General features: G+C 44.6%; 1 protein-coding gene and 1 long non-coding RNA gene across 4 annotated transcripts in view; one reads left to right on the forward strand and one right to left on the reverse strand.

Moving 5' to 3' along the window:
* FAM20A (FAM20A golgi associated secretory pathway pseudokinase) overlaps nt 1-15010 on the reverse strand; it is a 52931-nt gene extending 37921 nt beyond the window's left edge. The window contains exon 1 of the mRNA XM_014847669.3: nt 13906-15010. Within this exon, the coding sequence (XP_014703155.1) occupies nt 13906-14309 (404 nt within the window). The 5' untranslated portion in view covers nt 14310-15010. The remainder of the gene's footprint in view (nt 1-13905) is intronic.
* A 182-nt stretch (nt 15011-15192) lies between these two features.
* Nucleotides 15193-23949, forward strand: part of LOC106835361 (uncharacterized) — a 112547-nt gene continuing 103790 nt past the window's right edge. For all 3 annotated transcript variants that reach the window (XR_011493909.1, XR_001399095.3, XR_011493910.1), the window contains exon 1: nt 15193-15515. This is a non-coding gene — a long non-coding RNA (uncharacterized lncRNA). The remainder of the gene's footprint in view (nt 15516-23949) is intronic.

The following is a 23949-nucleotide window of genomic DNA, read 5'->3' on the forward strand; positions in this document are numbered from 1 at the left end:
GGAAGAACAACAGAGTCAAAGGAAAAGGGGAACTAACAACCAGGTTTCCGACCTGAGTCTTTTCTGCTCTCCCTCAAAGGCTGCAGAGGAAGCAACGCTTTATCAAAGACTGATTTAAAATGTTGATGGAATCTCCTTAAAGATCAGGATGCTGGTGGTGGGGTTGGAACCCTAAACCTGTTCATCTGTTTGCTGTTGAGAAAGCAATGACTGTACCAAGATTTCAGTGAGATTTTGCCAAATGGGCTGATTTCCCGGCACAAACTCATTCCCTTCTGGTTGAAATACAACCACTTCCTCCTCTCGGAGCTGGTTTCGTGCTGTGTCGCAATAGACCACTTGTTTTCACATTGGCTAACTGGGTCTCCAGCCCCATCCTGACCTCACAGACTCACAGCTCTGGCTCAGCGGTTGAGTAAGACCTATCCAGAGATAAGGGCCTCAGAGCTGGAGTGGACCTGAAAGAGAGGGGACCCGGACGAGAAGGGGCATACCAGGGACCGTCCCAGGTGTGGGAACCACGTGGACCTCTGTTCTTGTGAGCAAAGATCAAATTCAAGAGCTGGGTCTTGAAATTCAGTGGGTCTCTAGGCCTGAATAATAAGGAAAATAGCTAACCCTTACGTAGCACATACACGGCCCCAGGCACTGTCACAAGCAGGGCTGTGATCCTTCTGCAGGTTCCAGGGGAGGACCCATTCCTTGCCTCTTCCAGCTTCTGGTGGTGATCAGCATTCCTTGGCTTGTGGCCCCATCGCTCTAGGCTCTGCCTTCTCCATCACATTGTCTTCCCCTCTTCTGTCTGTGTCTAATTTTGCTCTGCTTTTCCCTTATAAGGGCACTTATAAGATTTAGGGCCCACCCAGGTAATCGAGGATGATCTCCTTATCTCAAGATTCTTAACTTAATTACATCTACAAAGACGTTTTTTTCTTCCAAATAAGATAACAGTGACAGACTTTGGGGATTAGGATGTGGATATATCCATTCAAGTGAATACAGTCTTACAAAGCTTACAGTCCAGAGAGGTTAAATGGTAATCATATCAGTAAACAAGAAGGCGTTAAGTTATGGTAAAAGCCCTGATGAACACAATGCAGGAGTTGGTAAAAGAGGGTCTAGCACCCCTGTAGGCTGGTGGGACAGGAGAGACCTGTCGGAGTGGGCAGTCTTGAAAGGTGACCTGAAGGACAAGAACAAGAAGGAGCCATCTGATCACCTCCAGCGGGGTCCCACTGTTCGGGCCCATCTGCTTGTTAATTTATATCTTAATGAGTAAATAATATTTTTGGATGAGTTGGGCACAGCACCCCTTGTCAGGAGATGAGGAAGAAGCATTTCCACATATGCCGATAAAATGGTTGCAATATCACAAATTACAAGTAGCCTAAACAGACCACTGGCTCTGTTATTCCCTAAAAGAAGGGCTGCAGATCAATTGCCGTCAATCCAAGCTCATCATTTTTGGCCGACCTACACTACCTTTTATGGATTTGCAGCTAATAACAGAACAGAATGACACCTCATTCAGTTACCTGACGTGTGCATTTTGCAGTGAATTTAACCTGGTGGGCCCACCAGTAAGTTACAATGCTCAAATTAGGAACTCAATGGTGGTTTCACTGACGATTTTTAAATACCTAAGGTGAGCATTTGGTTATAATCTATTTTAATATTTTTCCAGCCAACATTTTGCAGCCACATTCCCTGGCATGTGGCTTTGAGCTATTGATTACCCATTGGCTCATCTGTCACAGCAGATTCAAAAGTATTGTCAGAGGAGAACCCAGGCTGTCTCTCTGACCTCTAGCTCCCCTCCGGACAGAAGCCGGTGGCTAAGTTCACTCACCCATCCTGTTTGACTCCATGACCTTTATAAAGAGCTTTTTGTTCCTACTTCCAAGTTCAGCTAATTGCCAAGTCTATGTCTCTGCGCTGAATGACAAGCCTGACAAGCTGCACTCCGGGCGCCGCCAGGAGTCAGCGGAAATTAATAAAAAGAAACCTAGACTATCAGAGTTGGGAAGGCCTCTAGGGGAAGCTCTCATGCTCTTCATATGTGGTCAATTACTCCAAACAGGAAGAGACATACCCTTGAATCTCAGGCAGGAAGTACAACTACTTTACTATTGAAGGAAGATTTCTCTCCCGTCCTGGCAACAACCCAGCCACTGAGAAGCAGTCACACCCTGAACTGTTACTTTCCTCCAATGGACTTTCGTTTAGAACAGCCCCTCCCGACTCCCCCTTTGCTGTATAAAAGCAAGCCCCTTCTTTTCTGTCTTGGGATTTGCCTATGGGTCACCACAGCATGCATGTCCCAAATTGCAAATCTTTGCTGATTCTGAATAAACCCATTTTTGCTGCAGAAACAACTGGCTGTCTATTTATTTTAGGTCAACAAGTTTCATCCTAATGCACTGCCACTCAGCATGAATCAGAAGTTCTGCTAAAAAAGCAAGATTGATGAGGACATGCCCAAAGGATGTGCCCATTGCCCTTTCCTCTGGAACCTCAATGTTTTAAGTCCTCTCCTTAGATAAGGCAAGCTAGTAGGCTGGAGTGCCAGGACTGGGCAGTGTGGGCCCTGTGTAGACGTGACCGTATAGATTTGCCCTGGAACACAGTGCCTGCTCATACTGAGGACTGCACTAAGAGCCATCAACAGGGAACTCTTCTAAGGTGGAGGATGCTGGTCCTTACATCACTAGTGTCCTATGAGATGTAGGAGGTGAGGAGGGGTGCAGGGAATTTCTAGGAATTACTGTGCTCTTTCTGGGCCACTGGTAGGTTTTTACCCTACAGACATGACTGGTGGTTCCCCTGAGCAGAGCTAATCTGGGGTGGGTAGGTTTTCAGTGCAAGTGCTCTGAGAAGTTCTTCACTCTTGGCTCCATTGGTCTTGTGTATCCTTATTTTCCCTTTGATCCATTTTTCTCAACTATTTTACATTTATTTTATAATGAGATATATCATAATTATCTTTAGGATATAGCTAAAAGATTATCTAGGAGATAATCTTTTATCTTCTATGTAAATTATAAAAAAATCTTTTAAAAAATAAAATGGTAACTACGTGGCCTTTATATTTATAATGAGATGTGACCACAATGGGCTGCATGGTGGTGCCCCAAAAGAAACATCCATGACCTAGTTCCTAGAACCTGTGAATGCGACCTTATTTGGAAAAAGAGTCCGTACGGATGTAAATAAGTTAAAGTTCTTGAGATGAGAATGTCTTGGATTATCCGGTGAGCCCTAAATCCAATGACAGGTGTCCCTATAGGAGAAAGGCACAGAAGAGGAGATGACACAGACACATAGAGATAGCAGAGGAGATGATGTGACCATGCAGGTAGACATTGGGATAATGTGACCACAAGTCAAGGAATGCTGGCAGCCACTACAAGTTAGAAGAGGCTAAGAACAGAGTCTCCCATAGTCCTTCTGGAGGGAGTACTGCCCTGCCAACAACTTGCGTTCAGATTCCAGCCTCCAGGATTGTGAAAGAATAAATTTATATTGTTTCAAGCCATGAACAGTGGCTTAGACAGTGGCGATTTGTTACAGAGCCCTAGGAAACAAATACTGAGACTCAATTCTCTTTTCAGAACTTGCTGAGGAAATGCTGAGAGATCTGATGGCTTAAAGACTTGGCTTCCAACTTCCTAGAAGTGGGTCATCTCAGGCATCCAGGTGTCATGGTGCAGCTCATAAAGGGCTCTCTACCAAGGGGTCCAGGCTACCAAGGCAGAAAAGTTTGTGGTACAATATCCATCCTTAGGGCCGGCCTGGTGGCCCATTGGTTAAGTTTGGCACACTCTGCTTTGGCAGCATGGGTTCAGTTCCCAGGCGCAGACCTACACCACTTGTCAGTGGCCCTGCTGTGGCGGAGACCCACATACAACATAGAGGAAGATTGGCACGGATGTTAGCTCAGGGCAAATCTTCCTCAGCAAAAAAAAATAATTCCATCCTTGATAATATATTTAATTTTCTGATAGCAAATTATACTAGAAGCTCTCAGTTTCTCACTGCTATATTATAATAACATAACGATCATGATTATAATAAACACAGAGCACACATTGTTTCCTGTGCTGCCTTGATGCTATCGAGTTGCACTGAGGTTTTTGTCCATTTCAAAGTGTTCTCTGAGGGACTGGCCTCCGAGGATCTCAGTACAAGGGCAGAACTTGTGGTTCCTGCAGAGTGTTTTCACCAGGGGTCCTACATGGAGTCCACTGCGGACAACTGAAGCCTCATCAGCCTGGGGCAATGCCAGGGGATGCTGTTTTATGATAAAATATGGATTGACTGGACATCCTCCCATGGGGATAATCAGGTGAATCTCTTCCTGGCTGTAAAAACAAATTCTTCTCACTAATAAACTAATTACAGACTGTTTAAAAGAGCTTTAGGAAGTTGAACAAAACTTTGCATATTCATAGTGTTAATATGTGATAACAATTATTATTACAGATGCCTTATAGATAAATGGACAGACTATGGTCTTTGGAAATTTGTTGATAAACTATAGACACTTAACACAGCTGATAAGGAAAAGCAAATCTTCATTATTGTTCTAAATATTATATTGGTTAATATGAAAGGAAGTATATAAAAACTTATAAAGCAAGCTTTAAAAGCCTTGTGAGATGATGATGTGTACTTGACCCATTCAATGAGAGAGCATCTGTGGTCTTGGGGAGGATTAGGACTATTATAGGAGAAATGCAAAGAGAGACAAAGAGCCAATTTTCAGCTTTTGACCTAAAAAATGGTCTAAAGAAGGAAGGGGAGTTTAATGATGTCCATAAACAGATGGATTAAAAATATGAAGAGCTAAAACTAGGCCCTACAAGAGGATTGAGGTTTTCTTGTTTGGGAGTTAGGGAGGCTGAGGCGGCTTGAATAGGGAGGCCAAGAGGCCTCTTGAAGCTGGAAGGACCAGACTGGGAGGAGGGAGACAGTTTCAGAGATGGCTGTGCCTCTGCCCCAGGGAGCTGCGGTGGAACCAGGCGTAAGCCAGCCGATTGTCCACGGCTATTCCAGGTGAGCCAGCCTCTGTATTAGTCTGTTTGGGCTGCTAAACAAAATGCCACAGGCTGGGGGGCTTAAACAAGAGAATTTATTTCTCACAGTTATGGAGGCTGGATAAATAAATGGTTCCACTAGGTTTTGGAGTGATTTGTTATGTAGCAAAAACAAACAATACACAGGGCCTAAAAGATGGTCTCCTGGGTTCAAGTGGCGAGAAGCATGGGCAAAGCCATGCGGGCAGAGGGGGGTGGTCATCAGAGAGCAAGCATTATGCTGTCATTAGTGCTAATAGCTAGTAGTGGAGGGAAAGGGGAGCAGGAGGCTTGGTTTCAGGCACATCAATTTTAGAGAAAGGAAGAAAAGAAGTTTACCCTATTTCCATCCATGCCAAATCAGTGGTTTTCAAAAATTTTCTAGAATGGAACCTTCTTTTCAAAAGAAATCTCACACAGAATCCCCAATGTATAAAATAGATAAAACTTGTAACATTGTGTACATCTAATTTACAAGCTGAAATCTGTTATATCAATACTCTGCTACCAAAAAAAAAAAAAAAGCAGAAATTAATTGGGTCCTGAAACAAAATGATTCCTGTATTCCATTACTGCCAATTTTGAAAGCTTGAGCTAATAATCCTATTATCCTTCTTGTTCTTTATTAACTTTAAAAAATATTTTTACATATTTGCCCTTATAAATTAGATTTACAGCATTAAGTCACAAATTTTATCTATTTTATACATTGGGGATTCCAAAGCTTGGAAACTAGAGCTGCAGGAGGCTTCAGGGACCACAGACTCACGCTCTTCATTTCAAAAGGAGGAATGCAGGCCTTGAGAAGGCACCTGGATGAACACGCAGGTATCTCAGCTCCTAGTGGATGTCTCTTTTCAGGAGAAAGAGACATGAGCCAATGAATGGGCTGCCTCCCTATCAATTTCTTCTTCAGGCTCCCATGAAAACAGTAAGGTTGATTTAAGAGAAAGCCCAAATAAATAAAGATTATTATCTTCTTGGGAGGATTTTATGGTTGGTATAAAAATTCTGCAAGTTAGGAATTTGTTATGAATGAATTTCTTTTTAAGAAGTCTAATCAAAACTCCAGAACAGTGCCCATAGGAGTCAGAAACTGCAGCAAGCATAAATTGAGAAACTTTTTCGCATCATGCGTGCATTTCCTCCACGGCACTGGCTCTGCGCTCTTCCCCACACAGAGCCAGCGGACTGAATGGAGAGCTGTGCGTGGAGTTTCCAATGACTCGGCCGCCCTGGCATCAGCGATTGGTCCAGGAGTGGGCATCCGCCACAAAGCTGGGCCAATCATAGCCCTCTACAGCCTGTATTCCCAAACCTGGCCAATCAGCGTCCTTGCTCAGGATCTGTCTTTTTGCAAATGGGAGAAGCCGTCTTTGTTCTAGTGCCAAGGCTGTTGGGACATGAAGCCCCAGGAGGGGATTAGGACAGGCAGATAGACTAAGGAGAGGGAGAGGAGAGACAGCTGCCCTTAATGAGTTTTGGTTACTTGAGTCTCTACATTTCCTTTTCCTGCTCCAATTTGAGTTGGGTTTCTGTCACTTGAAACCACAGTATCTTGATGAATGTAGGTAATGCTTGGCAAATATAATAAACTATTTCCTAGGAAAATAAACATATGCACAGAATGCAAATTTTGCATAAAAATTAAGGGAAATATGGACCTTATCACTTGAGCCCAGTGGGGTCCCATGAGCCCAGTTAAAAAAACCCCTGCAGTTAAATGGTGGTTAACAAGGGGCTCGATTTGGCTGTGAAATTGTGCAGTCTGATATTCTCTACTATGTCTCAGGGCTCAGAGGAGCACCAATGCATAAATAAGCAGCTACTAGTTGTGCATGATTCTTAACTCAGAGTGAAAAAACATGAGCTGAACTGTGATTTCAGATAAATACACTATCCCTACAAGATTTGTAACTATTCAGCCACAGAAGAAAGCAAGTCATAAATATAAAAATCCCATTTGAGTTGATGAAACTGAGACCGTGGGACACTTGAATTGGCCAGGAGAGACAATTTGTCTCTCCATATAGACTCCATTTCAGTGAACCTCGTAAAAATATTTACCCACGCCCTCCAGAGCTTGACCCAGGTGTTGACAGCTGAAGGCAAGTTTGCTCTCTGAGAGCTGCACTTAACTTCCCAGGGCCGAACAACTCTGAGTTTCTTCTGCCCTCAGAGCTCTTTTCTAGCGCATCAGCCTCTCTCGAATGTTCTAAAATCCCATCTCCTCCCAGGCCACCTTTCTTATGGTCCTGCTTCTCAGTCCATGTGCCCCCGAGCTGACACTCCTTAAGTTTCTCTTCTAATCTCCATATTTTGCTGAATTTTATTACAGGTTCTTGGCTTCTTAGGAACCATAATCTTCCACTTCCGCACTTCCTGTGGCTTCCCAAATTTATCTGGTTTATTATTAGTGAACGCAATAAAATGGGTCCTTTTCTGGTTCTTTGCCTCTTGCTCAAGCCAAATTATGCTGGCTGTCTTGACCTCTAAGGTCAGGTTCCAGAGATTGAAAGTCCTGGCTACTGGCATCTTCAAGCCACCCAAACTCACTTCCATCCTGATGCCACGTTTCAATCATAGGGCATTCTGCTGAGTGACAGGCCACAAAAAGAACTAAGACTTTTCCCCCCATACTGTGGTTTTCATTAGGCATATGTGTGCGTCTGCCTATAATAACAGGCACACGAAACTCTTAGACCCAGTAACTTCTGCTCCACTAAAGCCGCAGCTGTTTAGAATGGTATCCCCACTCGGCTTCTAGCCATGTGCAACCCGACTTCAGCAAAATCCACCGGCTCTCGCCAGCCTCCAGCTTAATGAGTAATCACAAGGAAAACACAGGTCAGCACCTGCCAAGGGCAGAGCGGGGACGGCCTTGGTCAAGTCAGGGTCTCTGCGTTTCCCACTTTTCTTTAATGCAAGACTTCCTGGCTGTTCTTCCTCAGACAGCATGAGGAGCTGAGGAAATTCCCTCTTCTTCGCAAATGACACTGTGTCAACTTTCCTGCAGGGTGTTTTTTATTTTCTTTAATTGATTTTATTTAGGCTACTGTAATAGAGAGAGCACCCCAGATCCAGATTTCAGAATGTCTCTGGAGGGTGGTCTTGCCTTCGCCTTTTATACGCAGGGGCAGACGAGCTGCAGGTGGGGTGACAGTTGGGATTGTTTTTGTTCAAGGCTTTTTTCATAAGAGATGATAGGCCATTGACTAACAGCCCCCAGATCCTGATGTTGTCTGTTCCCAATTATTTGTTCCACAGATATTTACTTTGGCTCTCCCCGATGGGAAACCACGAAACAGATGTATTAGAGTGACCACATGCAAGCTGGGGGCTTTTCATGCCAGGAGCAAGTGGCTCTTCATTCTCACATGAAGCTCAGGCAGCTGCCATGAAGCTGGACCATGCAGTCATAAAAAATAATATGGAATTATATAGAGAGGATGCATCTAGTCAGGGAGGGACCTGAATGGGTGGAGGCAGCCAGAAAAGCCTTTCCAGAAGAGCTAGGACCTGTGGACATCAAAGGATGCAGGGGTGGGGGAGCTGATGGTTGGAGCATGGATTCTGCAGCCAGACCCTCTGGGTAAAAAGCCTGCCTGTGGTTTGATTGCTGCCTCACTTCAGAAAGCAAGTTATGTAACCTTCGCATCCCCAGTTTTCTCTATAAAGTAAGGTAAACAGCAATACTGTATTTGTTTTCTATTGCTGTGTAACAAATTACCATGAACCTAGTGGATTAAAACAACACCCACTTACAAACAAACTTACACAGAGTTGTAGGTCAGAAGGCCAGCTTGGTGTGGCTACATTCTCTGCGCAGGGTTTAGAAGGCTGAAGTTAAGTGGAAGGATAGGTTGAGTTCCTGTCTGAAGGCTCTGGGGAAAATTCTGCTTCCAAGTCCATTCTTGTTGTTGGCAGAATGCATTTCCTTGTGGTTGTAGAACTGAGGTTCCCATTTCCTCGCTGGCTGTCAGCTGGGGGCCAATCTTAGCTCCTAACAGTCATTCATCTTCTTTGCCACATGGCCCTCTCCATCTTCAAGTCAGCAACGGCACATCAAATCAATATTGTACTTTGAATCTCTGACTTAGTCTTCTTCAATCAGCCAGAGAAAACTTTCTGCTTTTAAAGAGCTTATGTGATTAGGTCCGGCACAGCTGGATAATCTCCCTATCCCAAGGTCACCTGATCTGGGACTTCAATTACATCTGATCTGGGACTTTCATTACATCTCTTTCAGGCAGTACCTAGATTAGCATTTGATCGAATCATGAGGAGAAGGTGTGTGTACCCGGGGCAAGGAATCTAGTGACGCCATCTTGGAATTCTATCTACCACACGCATCTACTTTTAGGGAAGCTGTAACACTTAAATTAACAAGTATATGTAAAGAACTTGGCACACACCAAGCATGTTTCAGGTAGGAGAATCTGCATGCAAAGAATTACTCAGTTGAGTTCCCAGGATTGATGAGAACTTGAGTGGGGTGAAAGGAGAGTGTGAGGGGTTGGGAACAATGGAACAGCTGATCAACATCCTCCAGTTCTTGGCTGAGGGGCTTCATTTTGATGTATTCGGAAACAGGAAGGGCCCGTCCCCCTTGGATGAACACCACTATATCCTCCTTGATTTAGGTCTTTGTCGTGGTAATGGCAGTGAGGATCCGGCTTTGGAATGATGGAGAACGGGCCTGAAAATGGCCTCCAGATTAGCCCTCTCAGAAACCATCTACTTAGAGCTTTTGATTTTGGGGAGAGTGGAGAGGTTTCCTTTAGCTATAAGTCCAGGGATTCAGAAACCACTAAAATAATAGCTTTTCCCAAACCAGTTAAGCAAGGCTCTAATTGGGAGAAATGGGAAGTAGAAGTCAGGATTCCTACTCCCTCTGTTAACCACATGCACGCAGGTCATGGTTGAGGTCCATTTTCAAATCCAAGGAGGCCATTTCCTTTCTTAGCCTGGCATCACTGGCTGAAGAATGAGACAAGGGGCCAAGGCCCCACTGACTCTGGGAAAAAGGCAAACAACCACCAGCCAAGAGTAAGAACTGGAACTTTTATCTGCTCTGCGGGTTGAGCTGCCTGCTCCCAATAAATCTATGTTCCAAACAGTCAGGGGTCAGCATGAGATAAGCGGGAAAGAGATAAAAAGATGGGAGTGAGGGGAGAAAAAGGAGGTGAGAATAAAAAGATTGTCTCTTTCATTCCACAGATGCTATGGTAGGAAGCAGCTTTTCTTTCAAAAACTCCTAGCCCGGACAATTCTCATTTCCAGCTGAATTCTTTTTCATTTCTCTTGGCTCTTTCTGCCTCCATCTCCTATATCTGCCTTGGCTTCTGGATCTCCTCAAAGCTTCCCCCAGAAAAACTCGGGCCAATTTACTCCCTTTGGACAACTGTCATTTTTGAAAAGCTGCCCAGTCTCTTTGCTGTGATTTTCAAGGAGAGACTCTTTCAGGGACAGCAAGTAGGTAGGAGGAGAGAGAAAGACAGGAGCTTCCGCTGGTGGGAAAAACATGGATACACACACACACTTCTGAGAAACACTGAACCTGTAACTGTGGGAAAATATAACCTTCCTGATACCTGAGCAAGATGTCAAGAAAGAAAAGCAGAGAGTTGAGAACTGGTTTTTGTGCTGCAGCTGCTGGAGTTTGTGCACTAGGGAGGCATGACCTTGTTTGACCTTGTCTGGCAAGACCAGAGGGTTACAGAAGAACCGACCAAAGATATGTGGGCACAAGGCCAGGCCAAGCTGACCAGCGTTGACATGTCAAGGGACAGATGTTGTCTGGCTTGGGCAGCTTGTGGGCAGGGAAGAAACGCGAAGCTCAGCATCTAAGATGCAAGGATAGCAACAACATGAACGGCTACCTGCCTTCCATCATGAATTTGGAAGGAAAAGGCTTGGCTGGCTTGTTGGTCTATGGCCTGAAGTAGCGAAGACTACTCTGCTCCCCACGCTCTCTCCTCTTCACTATTCAAGACAGGTGCCAAATGTGTCATCATGCCTGATGGAGTCTGGCACTGGCTCACTCCCTGTGATCAGCGGCCGATGACCTGACAGAAACACTTTCCCTTATTAGATTTTTAACTTGGATTATGCCACACTTAGTTACATTTTGAGAGGAAGGGAGGGAAGAACAGCAGGTCGAGGAGCTTTGCAGAAACGCTGAGCGTCAGATAGCACGTGGATAGCCCACTCTATACAAGACGTGTCTTTCACATTTCAACTTAACTAAATATTGACATCCAATTAAAAAATATTGATTGAGAACCTGAAACATTCAAAACCATGGATAAGCTCCGTTTTCCACTGAAATCAAAAGGGAAAGCGCTGGGGGGAAAATAAGGGCCATTACCTATCTCCTACTGGTAATGAGCTCAAGTTGTAGAAAGATATTTTCCGGCTTCATATCATTAGTGTGAGGGTAAGAAAAAAAATCACTCTCAGACTAATGGTCTCTTTTAGGCCAGTGGTGAAGATGCTGATTTGGCTTATAACCTGCACTTCTCCTGATGTGGCAGATGATTTGCTGATACAATTATTTTGGATAGCAGTTAATGTTAGGTAATTACTGGCATGGTGGCATCCACGTATGTCTATAAATCCCTAGTGTTTAAACATTGGCTGGGTCGTGGCTACAAATAAGGAGGGCTTGTCGGTGCAAGAGATAAACAATTAGCAAGATCATTCACTATTTCTTCCTTTGCCGTCCGTTCTAATTATGGGTCTGCCCTGAGATCTGGAGCCTTTCTTGGCCTGCACATCGTAGCAGGCACACGGGCTTCATCAGCATTTCTACATGCCCTCGTATTCGCCAGGGCGCTCTCTCACTTAAGGCAGTGAGTGACTCTCTCACAGTAGAACTGAGTGTGATTCAAATTCATGCTGGCTAATGAGTCTTCAAGGTTCCATTTTTAACCCTGATATAAGTAACAACCCATATGCTTATTAATAGCTCATTGATGTTTACAATACAGTTTGGGTGAAGGGAGGATGTTCTCTGCCTCCGAGGTCCTGTTTCGACATCATCAGTGCAGCTGCCCCTCCTGTTACAGCCCACAAACCTCACTTGTGATCTCAAGTAGTAGAAGGAAGTGATGAGTAAATATCACAACTGTCACATTCAACCAACCATATAAAACTACTCTGTTACCTCTGAATACAGCAAGGTCACCAGCCCCCGTGGACTGATCCTCTGTTAAATGACCAAGATCATTTTGGGTCAGTAAATGTGTTTTTGTGACACATAACAGTGTAGAAATGAAGCTCAAAAATGATTGCAGGAGAGATTGGTGAGAAAGACTTTTGCTCTTCTGCCAAAATATTCCCTCGAACTTTCCTTCAGGATCAAAGTAACATGGGGAAGTTGAAGGCCACAGAAATGTGATGAAGTGAATGCTGAGCCACATTTACGAAAGCAAGTGACTTCGCCCACGGTCCCTCCTCCTCAAATCTGCAGTAGATGTGTGGATAATTTTCTCAGGGCAGAATTTCCTAGTTCACTGATCCAGACTTCCATGCTATTGATGACATAAAGGTAATACTGAAAATAACAGTGGCTGAGAAGCAATCTCAAACTGCCTTTTTACTACATACAATTATCAATGGAATCAAGAGCCACTTTCTTTCTAATACGAAATCATCCGCCACAGAGTTGCAATTGAAATCCACCACAGTGATTTCAGCCCATAAGTCTCAACTTCTCTTTTTACTTTCTGAAGATTTTTTTCCCCCTCCAGTCAGTCTCAGCACTACGGAATAATGAGCGAACAGTTAAAATGGGCTAGTACTCAGTTTCCACGGAGATTTATGGTCTACCCATCCTCCGGAGGGGCTATAAAACCTTACCCGATGACATCTCATTTTGAAATCTCTTGTATTAAGAAAAGTGATGGGTGTGGTGCAAAAGCGAACTCTGGATGTGAGTGATATTGCGACAAGACTGCACTTCAAAACAGAGTCCTAACTCAGTAAGAACCTTCTGCCGTCAGCTGGGGATCTCAGTGTTCACCATTGCACCTTTGCCAACAACCTCCATCCCCCCCCTTCCCCACTCTCTCACTTTTACAAAAACATCCTTCTTAATTTTATCCTAATATGTTTGGTATTTTTTCCCTCTACATTATGCTTTCGATTTTAAACATTCCCAGGTAGATTTTTATCTCCTCTGTGAAAACGTCAAGCCTCAAGTTATAACAATGGGGATTCCAAATCAGCCAGAATCACCACGACGATAAAGCTGCCTTCAAGTTATAACATTTGCCAGAGAGACAAGGCACGTTTAAAATAGAACAGAGCAGTGACCATGTCAGGGAGCTGACCGTTTACTTTCTGCCCCAGCTGACCTCTTGTGATCTCTGACCCTGGGCAGAGGAACAAGGAACGGCAAAGAGCTGAGTTTCAGGGAGTAGCCTTGCTTTCTGGAAGGCGCCCAGGTCTGCCCCAAGAGCAGAGAGGTAAGTGCTGAATTCGAGCCAGCTCTGGAGTTGCTCTGTCTGGCAACCGCATTCTGGAAAACCGAAGTCCAGCAGCAGCTTTCCACATCAAGACAAGGAGATAAAGGGGGGGAAATGGCCCAGGGAATAGGAGGGGGGCTAAGGAGCGAACAAGAAGCTCAAGAGGAGGGGCTGAGAGCATTTCTTCGCTGTGCTGCTGCATAGAAACTTTTTCTCACACCGAGATCTACTCGGGGACTGAGGTCTGAGGTCCGCAGCAGCTGGCGGGGTCCGGGTGGGGAACGCGCTCCGAGCCCAGGGCCGGGGCTCGAGCGCCGCAGGCCGGGGCTGGCGCGCTCCCTCGCGGGCGGGGTCCTCACCTGTTCCAGCGGGCCACCTTCCTCCGGTAATACCGCAGCGCCTCCTGGCTGGCCAGGAGCGAGTCTTCGGGCCCGAGGAGAGGCGGCTCCTCCGGGACGTTGTACAGCGGGTGGGCGAAGAGGGCCTGCAGCTTGGAGCCGGGGCCGCTGCGGCCGCCGCCGTCCTGCTCGGCCGGGGGCCCGGCTCGGGAAAAGTTGTGCGCGGCCGTACGCGGGTCCGAGGAGGCTGCGGCGGGGGCCGGGGCCGGGGAGGAGGCGCGGCCGGCGCACGGGCAGCCCCGCGGCTGCTCTCGGGGCCGCAGCTGGCGCTGCACCTGGGGCCAGAGGTGGAAGTAGAGGTCGGCGGAGAGCAGCGCGCCCAGCAGCAGCAGGGTCAGCAGGCGGTCCCGGCGCAGCACGGGCATGGCCCCGCCGGGGACCCGGGAGCGCGCAGGGCGCAGAGGGCCGCCTGGAGGCCCGCGGGCCGGCCGCGGTCGATGGGGCCGGAGTGCTCACCGCGCGGGATAGCCCCGCTTTGAGAGGTGCCGCCCCTGAACTTGGGAACCGGGTGCAGGGCGCGCGAGGGCTCGCGGTGTTGGCGGGAGTCCCTCTCCGCGCGGAGTGCAGACCAGGGGATGGTGTCTCTCGGGCTCCTGTTTCTCGCACCTTCTCTTCCCCGCGCCCCCCCCGACCCGGGAGCCCGCGGCAGGTGAAGGGCCGGGGGCGCGGGTTCTGGCTGCGCGCTGCGGGCGGACGGGCGGCGGGGCAGGGGGCGGGCGGCGGCGCTCGCCCCCAGGAAGAGGGAGGCGGCTGCAGAGCCTGGGGCGTCTCTCCAGAGGATGCTGTCGCTCGGCGGCGGCTGCGACTGTTTCCGCGGCTCCTTCTGCGGGCGGCGGGGACGCCCGTGACCCCGGCTCCTGCGGACAAGCTCGTCTGCGCGCCCGACTCCTAGAGGCAGAGGTAACGCCGGGCCTCCCGCGTCTGGCCTGGTGCCTGCACCTCCGCCCACTCTCAGCTGGCACCTGCCTCTGGCGCAGCTCGCCAGCCAACTCGCGATCCCTCTGCCGGCTCTGCCCTTCCACCTTGTCACCCAACCCACTTCTCGCGCCCATCCCCCCTCGCCCTAGGTCTCCCACTTTCCCTGCTCTCAGCCCAGACTCTTTGGGGGACTCAGGCGGGGTGCGTGTGTGAAACCTTTTATTTTCATTTTTATTTTTTAGAAAAAGACAGCTCCCTGAAAGTCCTTCCCCTGTAAGATTTGCCAGAAGTGTGTGTGTTGTCTGTTCTCTCTTTGTGTCTTCCCACAGAGCACATGCTAGGTCCATAACAACACGTCATGTGCCTGGCACATAGTAGGCGCTCAAGAAACACCCATTAAGTGAATGAAAAATTTTGACCTTTAAAAGTAAGGCACCAGTTTTACCTAGAACCTTGGTGATTTCCTGTTTGGATGGAGTTTGATTCCAACTGTGCCTGTGCTTTACAAAGGAGGAAATTTTTCTTGTGCTCAAGGAGGGAGGGGCACCGGATGACCCCACTCTGAACTTTTGCATTTCGCTTCGTGTGAAAGTAGTCCACCCAGATGAATCACTGGACGCCACATGCGAGGCTTTCTGCCGTTATCCTGTGAGGTAATTTATGCTCCCCGACCCCGTACCCCCCCCCCCCCCCACTGTCCTTTTGAGGAAGAGCGTGGGGGAGGTGGTAGCCCAGCTCTGAACTCCTGGCTCCTCTATTTAATGACCTGGTAAGATAGTGAAGTCCAACTCTGACTGGGGAGGCGGCCCCACCCTGCTGAATGTTCAGGAAAATGCGTCTTTGCTGTGAGCTGCCTGCCCAGGCAGCAAAGCTTCCCATGTAGGTTAATACCACTCTTTAACCACCTCCTTCCCTTGCTGGAGTCAAGAACCCTCAGACTCACTTTGACTGGTGGGTTCAGGCCAGAGTTCTTTCTCCTGTGGTTGAGTGGGAGATTCTTGTGGCCTTTGCCAGCCCCTCATCTGTAAATGAGGATAATAGTAGAATCTACACCGTAGGGTTATTGTGTGGCTTAAATGAGTTAAAGCTTAGAGCAGCCCCCAGCGCACGGCAAATAAAGGTGAAATATGGGTTTGCTAGAAATAGGATTCCTTCTTGTTCTACACTAGGTTAAGTTAGAGACTGTTCATGAGTGGGACAAAAATAGAAAAGTATGGAAAAGGAAGATTCCAGAAAGGGACCATTTTCTGGAGCACCACACAGTTCCATGAATGCCCAGTCCAAGTGAGAAACCCCAAGATGATACTATTGCCAGGTACTTCACTCCGCTGAGTATGGTGGTGGGCACTTTTAAGGTTTCTTGAACCACTTTCTTGTTTTTATCTGCAATTAAATTCTAGCTTGTCTCCAGTTGCAACTTCTAATGCATCTAATTAGGCATCATGGTCAGTAGATGAAGAAGTCATGCACTGAACGATGCTGCATTGCAGTAACTATGTGGTAAACTGGTTTGCATTTTTCTTGGCTGGCAAAGGACATGGCATGAAGCCATCACAAGACTTATGATTTCAATTCTCCCCCACCCATGGGGTCATGTTCCCTCAGTACACTCTTTCATCTGGCCTCAATTCAGGGAACAATATTCCTAACTGAGTTAGAGATTATCTAAACATGTTTTCCCTGCTCTGTAAAGGTCAAGGACAAAAGTGCGTGTGGAAGTCAGATATTAAGTGTCAGTGAGGTTGGGGTGGGAGAGTGGAAATCCTAGAGGCAGGTTTGGCCAGTCAGATGCCACCATCCTCAAGGACTTTCTCAATCTTTCCTTCCCCCTCCCAGAAATGGGCCTTTCCCTTGGGTTCCCATTCTGACTCTCCACCTCTTAGCCCCTGGCTTCCTCACCAGCCTCATCCATATCCCTTCAATTCGCACCAGTGTTATCTCCACCTGCTGTTTACTAGGACCTATCATTCTGTTTCAAGCATTCCATTGTAAATCCATCCCCTCTTTTCATTTCTGCTGCTCTTGAATGTATCTAGGAGCTCATCATTTCATGCTTAGAGTCTTACAAATAGGCTCCAAAACTGGTCTGTCTGCTTCCAATATGGCCCCATTTCAGCGCCCATCCTGTGTTTTGATATTGTCAAATCTCTTGCCAAGCGAGCATGCAGATAAGCCATGATGTTCTCCTGCTGAAAATCCTCCATAGCTTCTCATTGCATCTGGATTAGGCCACTCGTTGTGACATGGCTCTTCATGGTTTGGCTTCTGCCTCCGTTTCTAGCCTCATCTCTCACCCGTCCTTTATATGTCCCCCAGTTTTCACCCCATGATATTTTCTGCAGTTCCCCAAGTGCTTCCTGCTCTCACAGACATGCCTTTAATCGAAAGCTCTTTCCTGTTTCCCCACCTGGAGAACGTCCAGGTCTGCCCAAGCTTTGGCCACTTGTCCCATTTTCCCTGTTACTTGTCCTCATGCCAATTAAGCTCAGTGCTTAATACACTCCTGTTAAAGCATTGACCATGTTGTGTTTGGTTGTTTGTATGTGTTCTTGGTGGAGTTATGTCCCCCCTAAAATTTATATGTTGAAATCCTAACTCTTAATACCTCAGAATGTGACTTTATTTGCAAATGGGGTTGTTGCAGATGTAATTAGTTAAGATGAGGTCATACTGGAGCAGAATGGGCCTTAATCCAATATGACTGGTGTCATTATAAAAAGGGGAAATTTGGACACAGAGATACGCAGAGAGAGAGAATGCCATGTGAAGATGAAGGCAGAGATCACAGTGATGCTTCTGCAAGCCAAAGAATGCCAAAAATTGCCAGCAAGCTACCAGAAACGAGGTAAAAGGGCTGGAACAGGTCCTCCTTCATAGCCCTTGGATGAGAACAACCCTGCCCACACCTTGATCCTAGCCTTCTGGCCTCCAGAACTGTGAGACAATACATTTCTGTTGTCTAAGCCACCTGGTCTGCGGTGCTTTGTTACAGCAGCCCTTGCAATCTAGTACAGTGCACGTCTGCCTTCCTCACTGGAGCGTGACCTCTTGAAGTGCAGAGGGAGGGTGTTATTTATCCATGGACCTAGAGCTCTGAGAACAGAGCCTATCACCTGGAAAATGCTCAAGAAATTTTTGCTGAGTGAGTGAATGGGAATCACTGAGGGAGGGATCTTAGGCCATCTCTGCAACTGTAGCGTCTCACAGATGGCTTGGTACACAGTAGGGGCTTAACTATTGCTTACAATAAAAATAACAGTTTTGGATCCTGTAGGAGACACAGAAGAAATATAAGACATTGTTCCTGCCTTCAAGCATTTTTTATGATTATCATAGAAATAAGATCTGTCTGTACCTATGAGACAATTGAGAAAAAGTATGAGGCAGTACACTGAGCAGATTAGAGAATCTGTGCCATTGCATGCATTAGGAAGAGCAAATGCAGAGGGCCCTTGTTTTTTCTTTCAGTCTAGCTAAATATCAAGCTTTCTACTTCCAGGAATTAAATCATGAAAACAACAGAGTCAATATTTAAACACAAGAGTTCCTCAATCTGTAAAGGTTCTACTCTATTTTTGTCTTGCACATGTTCACATGTCGCTTAAAACATGACTAGTTGTTTCTTGTTTGTGTGGTTGTTTTCTACAATAGACGGTAACTCCGTGAGTACAAGGCCAGCATGCTTTCTCCCTCCTTTTTCTGCTTTCGTAGGACCTTCTATATCACAAGGCGTAGAGCTGAGAATTAACAAATTCCTGTAGAATAAATGGTGTTTGGGTATGTAGGTGTGTGTGCTCATGTGTGGGAGGAGTGGTTTGAAAAGGAGTCTTTAAAATAAAAATCTGGACTTAGAAAATCTGGTCTCAGATAAATGTTAACTATTATATTTAGTTAGAATATCTAAATCTTAGAAACCTTACTGGACCTATTGAAAGAGCGATAAGTAAGAGACATGAAATAGTTATGCTGACTGCAGACGTCTGTGTCCCTCAGGGTTTTTGTTACCGTATGGAGGAACACGAGGGCACAGTAAAGAGCTTCCTTTACCTGCTAACTATCTCAGCAATGGGTGAGAGAGGAGGGAGGCAGGCAAAGTACCGTGAATGACAGATCCAGAATGGAGTGAGATTAAGAAACCTAATCCTGATTTGGTGTTACACCCAGTCTCTTCTCTTATTCTGAGCTAGAAAGTCCAGAACTTTCTATGCATGACCAAAACCTAATGCCTCAGCATAGGCCAGAACCCTTTCTCAACGTGCAGCCTGCAAATCAGAATTACCTGGGGTTTTTATAAAAATGCAAATTCCAGAGTCACACCCTAGATCTAGTGAATCAGAATCTTTGGAAGTAGGGCCAGGAATGTGCAATTTCAGTAAGCTGATTTTTATCAATTTATACGATTCTGTACACACTGAGGTCCAGTTCTGGTACACATTGAAGTTTCAGAATCATTGGTGGAGAGGATAATGCTAATGAGAACAGAGTCATAAATTGGATTCCAAATGGTCTAGCTAGGATCCACTGTCTAGTGCTGGCCATCCAACTTGTGTCATAAGGTCACAAGGAGGCTAGAGAGAGAGTGTGTGTGTGGACCAGCACAACCCATCACTATTGCTGGGGAGCACAAACAAGCAACCCAGTGCTTATTCTTTACAAGTGGTGGGTAGGTACTGTAATCTTGCTATAAAAAGCCATGGCTCTACTTACTATAAATTTCCCTTGGGAAACTGAATTACTTTCTCTGGGCCTCAGTTTCCTCATCTGAAACATGAAACACGGAAATGAGTGATCTCTAAGGTCCCTTTCAGTTCTAAAACAATGATAATTTTACAATTTTTTCTTGTACTAAGCACAGAACAATCAAGGTCTTTTTTGTACAACTTCATTTCCAGTATAAAGCCAAATAATTGACATTGTGCAGGAAGAGTAAGAGCACTGAACTGGGAGTCAGGAAGCTTAGACTTTGGTCCTGGCTCAGTTGATAACTAGCTCGGTGACATGGGGCAAATTACTTAATGTCTCTGGACTTCATTTTGCTCACATGTGAAATTAGTACTTTAAGTTAGAAATTTTCAAAGTTCTCTTCTAGAATTAATTTCTTTCAGGAATGATGATAAAATATGAATGAAAACTGAGGGAATTCATTGTGAGCAGCCCTGCTCTAACAGAAATGCTAAAGCAAGTTTTTAAGATGGAAGGCAAATGCTACCAGAGGGAAACCTGGAACATCAGAAGTGAAGGAGGAGTAGCGGAAATGATAAATATATGGGGAAATATAATAGAGTATTTTTCTGCTAAGTTCTTTAAAATATGTTTAGTGGTTGAAAGCAAAAATTCTAACGTTGTCTGATACGGTTTCAATATATATAGACATAATGACCACTACAACATAAGGGGAGGAGGGTTGAGGGACCTATACACTGGTAAAGGTTTCATATTCCACTTGACGTGGTAAAATATTAGTTCTAATTAAGCCTAAAGGATGTTAAGTTTGTATATCCTAGAGTTAAGTTGTAATTCCTAGAGTGACCACTGAAAAACTACACTAAGATCTAATCAAAACTCAATGGCTGTATTAAAATGGAACACTAAAAAATAATCAAATAATACAAAAGAAAGCAGGATAGGGGAAAGAGAGGAACAAAAACCAGAAACCAAATTATAAAATGATAGACCTAAATGAAAACATATCAATAATTACATTAAATGTAAGTGGTCTAAACACACCAATTGAAAGACAGAGATTATCAGAATGGGTTGAGTTAAAAAAACAAGACATAGGGCTGGCCCTGTGGCCGAGAGGCTAAGTTTGCGTGCTCCACTGTGGCGGCTCAGGGTTTCACTGGTTTGGATCCCGGGCGTGGATATGGCACTGCTCGTCAGGCCATGCTGAGGCAGCATCCCACATGTCATAACTAGAAGGACCCACAACTAAAAATATGCAACTATGTACTGGGGGGCTTTGGGGAGAAAAAGGAAAAATAAAATCTTTAAAAAAAAAACAAAAACAAGACAATGATATGCTGCCTACAAGAAACCTGATGTAAATACAGTGATACAAGTAGCCTAAAAGTAAAATGATAGAAAATGATATACTGGGCAAACCCTAATCAAAAGAAATCTAGAATGACTACATTAATATCAGACAAAGTAGATTGTAGAACAAAAAAAATGCCAGGGATTAAAAAAAAAAAGACATTACATAATGATAAAAGGGTCAATTCAACAAGAAGACATAATAATCCTAAATGTGCATGTATATGTCTCTAATAACAGATCTTCAAAGTACATGAAGTAAAACTAATAAAACTGAAAGAAGGACAAATCCAACAATTATAGCTGGAGACTTCGACTTTTTTTCCTCTGCAATTAATAGAGCAAATAGACAGAAAACTGTCAAGGGTATAGAAGAATTGAACAATGCTATCAGCCAACTGGATCTAATTGACGTTTATAGTATGCTCCACTCAACAGCAGCATAATATGTATTATTTTTAAGTGTACATGACATTGACCAAGATAGACTATATCCTGGGTTATAAAACAAACATTAACACATTTAAAAGAACCAAAATCATACAAATTATGTTCTCTGATCATAATAAAATTGGAATAAAATCAATTACAGAAAGATAACTGGTAAATCTCCAAAAATTTGGAAAGAAAAACATATACTTACCACATGACCCCATAATCCCATGGAAAGATATTTACCCACATGAAATGAAAACTTATGTGTGCACAAAGACTTCTCTAACAAGGTTTATAGCATCTTTATTAGTAATTGCCAAACACTGGAAATACTGCAGATGTCCTTCAATGGGCAAAATAGATAAACAAACTGTTGTCCATACAATGGAATACTATTTAGCAATAACAGGGAAGAAAGTTTGGTATTCACAACAGCATGGATGCATCTCAAATGTATTATGCTGAGTGAAAGAAACCAGACTTAAAAGGTCACCTGTTGGGTGACTACATTTATAGGATATCCTGGAAATGGAAAAACTATAGTGACAGAGAATAGACCATTGGTTACCAGGCATGAGGGGCAGTGACAGAGGTATGACTACACAGGAGCAGCCTGAGGGAGTTGTTTTGGGTGATGAACTGTTCTGCATCCTTATTGTGGGGGTGGTCACACCAATTTATATATGTATTAAAACTGAAAGAGCTGTACACTAAAAGTCACTTTGTTGATCATATTATTCTCTTAACTATATGTTGAAAACAAAATGAAACACAAAACAAAAGATGTATACATCTGTCCAAAAGAATTTCCCCTGCAGCCTGGCTTATAAAAGCAAAGAATTGTAAAATATCGAAATGTCTGTCCATAGAAGAATAAGTAAATAAATTGTGGTATAGTTATACAGTGGGAAACAGCAGTTAAAATGAAGGAACTAGGCATATATTTTTTCAACATGGATACATCTTCAAGTTGTGAAATGATATGAATACTTATATATGATGTGTGTGTATGCATGTGTATATAGCAGTATGATAGTATTTAGATAAGCTTCACAACTGGCAAAGTAACTCTTGAGATTATTTGTGGATAAACATACATCAAGTAAAATTATAAAAACATGCATGAGGATGATGAACACCAAATTCAACATAGTGGTTACATATGGGATTGTTGAAGATTGTACATGGCGCTTCAATAGTGTCTGTAATGATTTATTTCTTAGAAAAAAGATCTGAAGGATATATTACAAAATGTTAACATTTGACAAAGTCAGGTGGTGAGTACGTGGATGTTGGTCGTATTATTCTCTATACTTTTTTGTATACTTAAAATATGTCATTAAAAACTTGACTTGATTTACCTTGTGGCTTCATATCCCAGATTATTCTATCTTCTTAAAGAGACAGTTGAGCTGGGGCCGGCCCTGGGGCCGAGTGGTTAAGTTCGTGTGCTCCGCTTCAGTGGCCCCGGGTTTGCCGGTCGGATGCTAGGCATGGACATGCCAGCGCTCATCAAGCCATGCTGAGGCGGCATCCCGCATGGCACAACCAGAAGGACCTACGACTAGAATATACGACTATGTATTGGGGGGCTTTGGGGAGAAGAAGAAGAAGAAGAAAAGAAGATTGGCAACAGATGTTAGCTCAGGTGCCAATCCTTAAAAAAAAAAGAGTTGAGCTGATGTATTGGGCTTTGGTATTAAGGTTAAGCGGGTTAATAATGGCCACAGTCAAGAAATTTGCACAATTTCTTTTTAAAGGAGATACACGATAAAAGGCAAAGAATATGTGTAAGAATAACCTTGACTTAAATTAGCTGTATTTGTATTTTCAATTGGAAGAAATCCATAAAATGACGTGTAGCTGCTTTCAGCTCATGTAACTCTTCTGAGCCGCACCCTTGAGCATGTAACGCGAGCTTTATATACCAGACTGCACAACAACAGATGTGTTCTCTCCGTTTCAGTGTTTGCTACCTTGACAGCTTAACTATTTTCAGAAGGTGGGAAGTTGGGATTTTTGGGTCTTTAGAAAGTCTCGTCTTAAAGTATTTTAACTGTTGTCTAGCAACTCCTAACCCATTATATGAATTCACGGCTAGTGGGTGAGACAAACTTTAAGCAAATGTAACACAAATAAATATCTTGTTCTGGCTCAAAGTTCAGTCTCAGAACATCAATAGGGCTAAGATAAACAGAAATGATGCCCAAAAGCTTTGAAAATTAACATGTCTTAATAACTTTTGAGGGGGTGGAGAAGTGAGAATTACATTCTAAGGTATATGATGATTAATATACCTTTCCAAACATCCTTAATCCATGCCTCTCTCTTCACAAAGTCCATGCTTTATGGTCTCACCTTGTCCCTCTCTCCCCCTCCATCTCCTACCCCCACAAACTCTACCCCACTGTGCTTGCTCTCTTCTCTTTACTCCATCCCACCTCAATCCCACCCCATATGGAGGGCAATCTGCTCTTCTGCTGGCTGCTATTTCCCTCTCCATTTGCTACATAGTTCAGCCCAACGGAGGTCTGTTAGCTGGCTGGGTAATTAAAGAATCCTTCCTTCCTGAAGGGAGGTTTTCAAATATTTGTAATACAGTATTATAATATTTTA

This window comes from Equus asinus, chromosome 13, assembly GCF_041296235.1.
Source record: "Equus asinus isolate D_3611 breed Donkey chromosome 13, EquAss-T2T_v2, whole genome shotgun sequence".
NCBI lineage: Eukaryota > Metazoa > Chordata > Mammalia > Perissodactyla > Equidae > Equus > Equus asinus.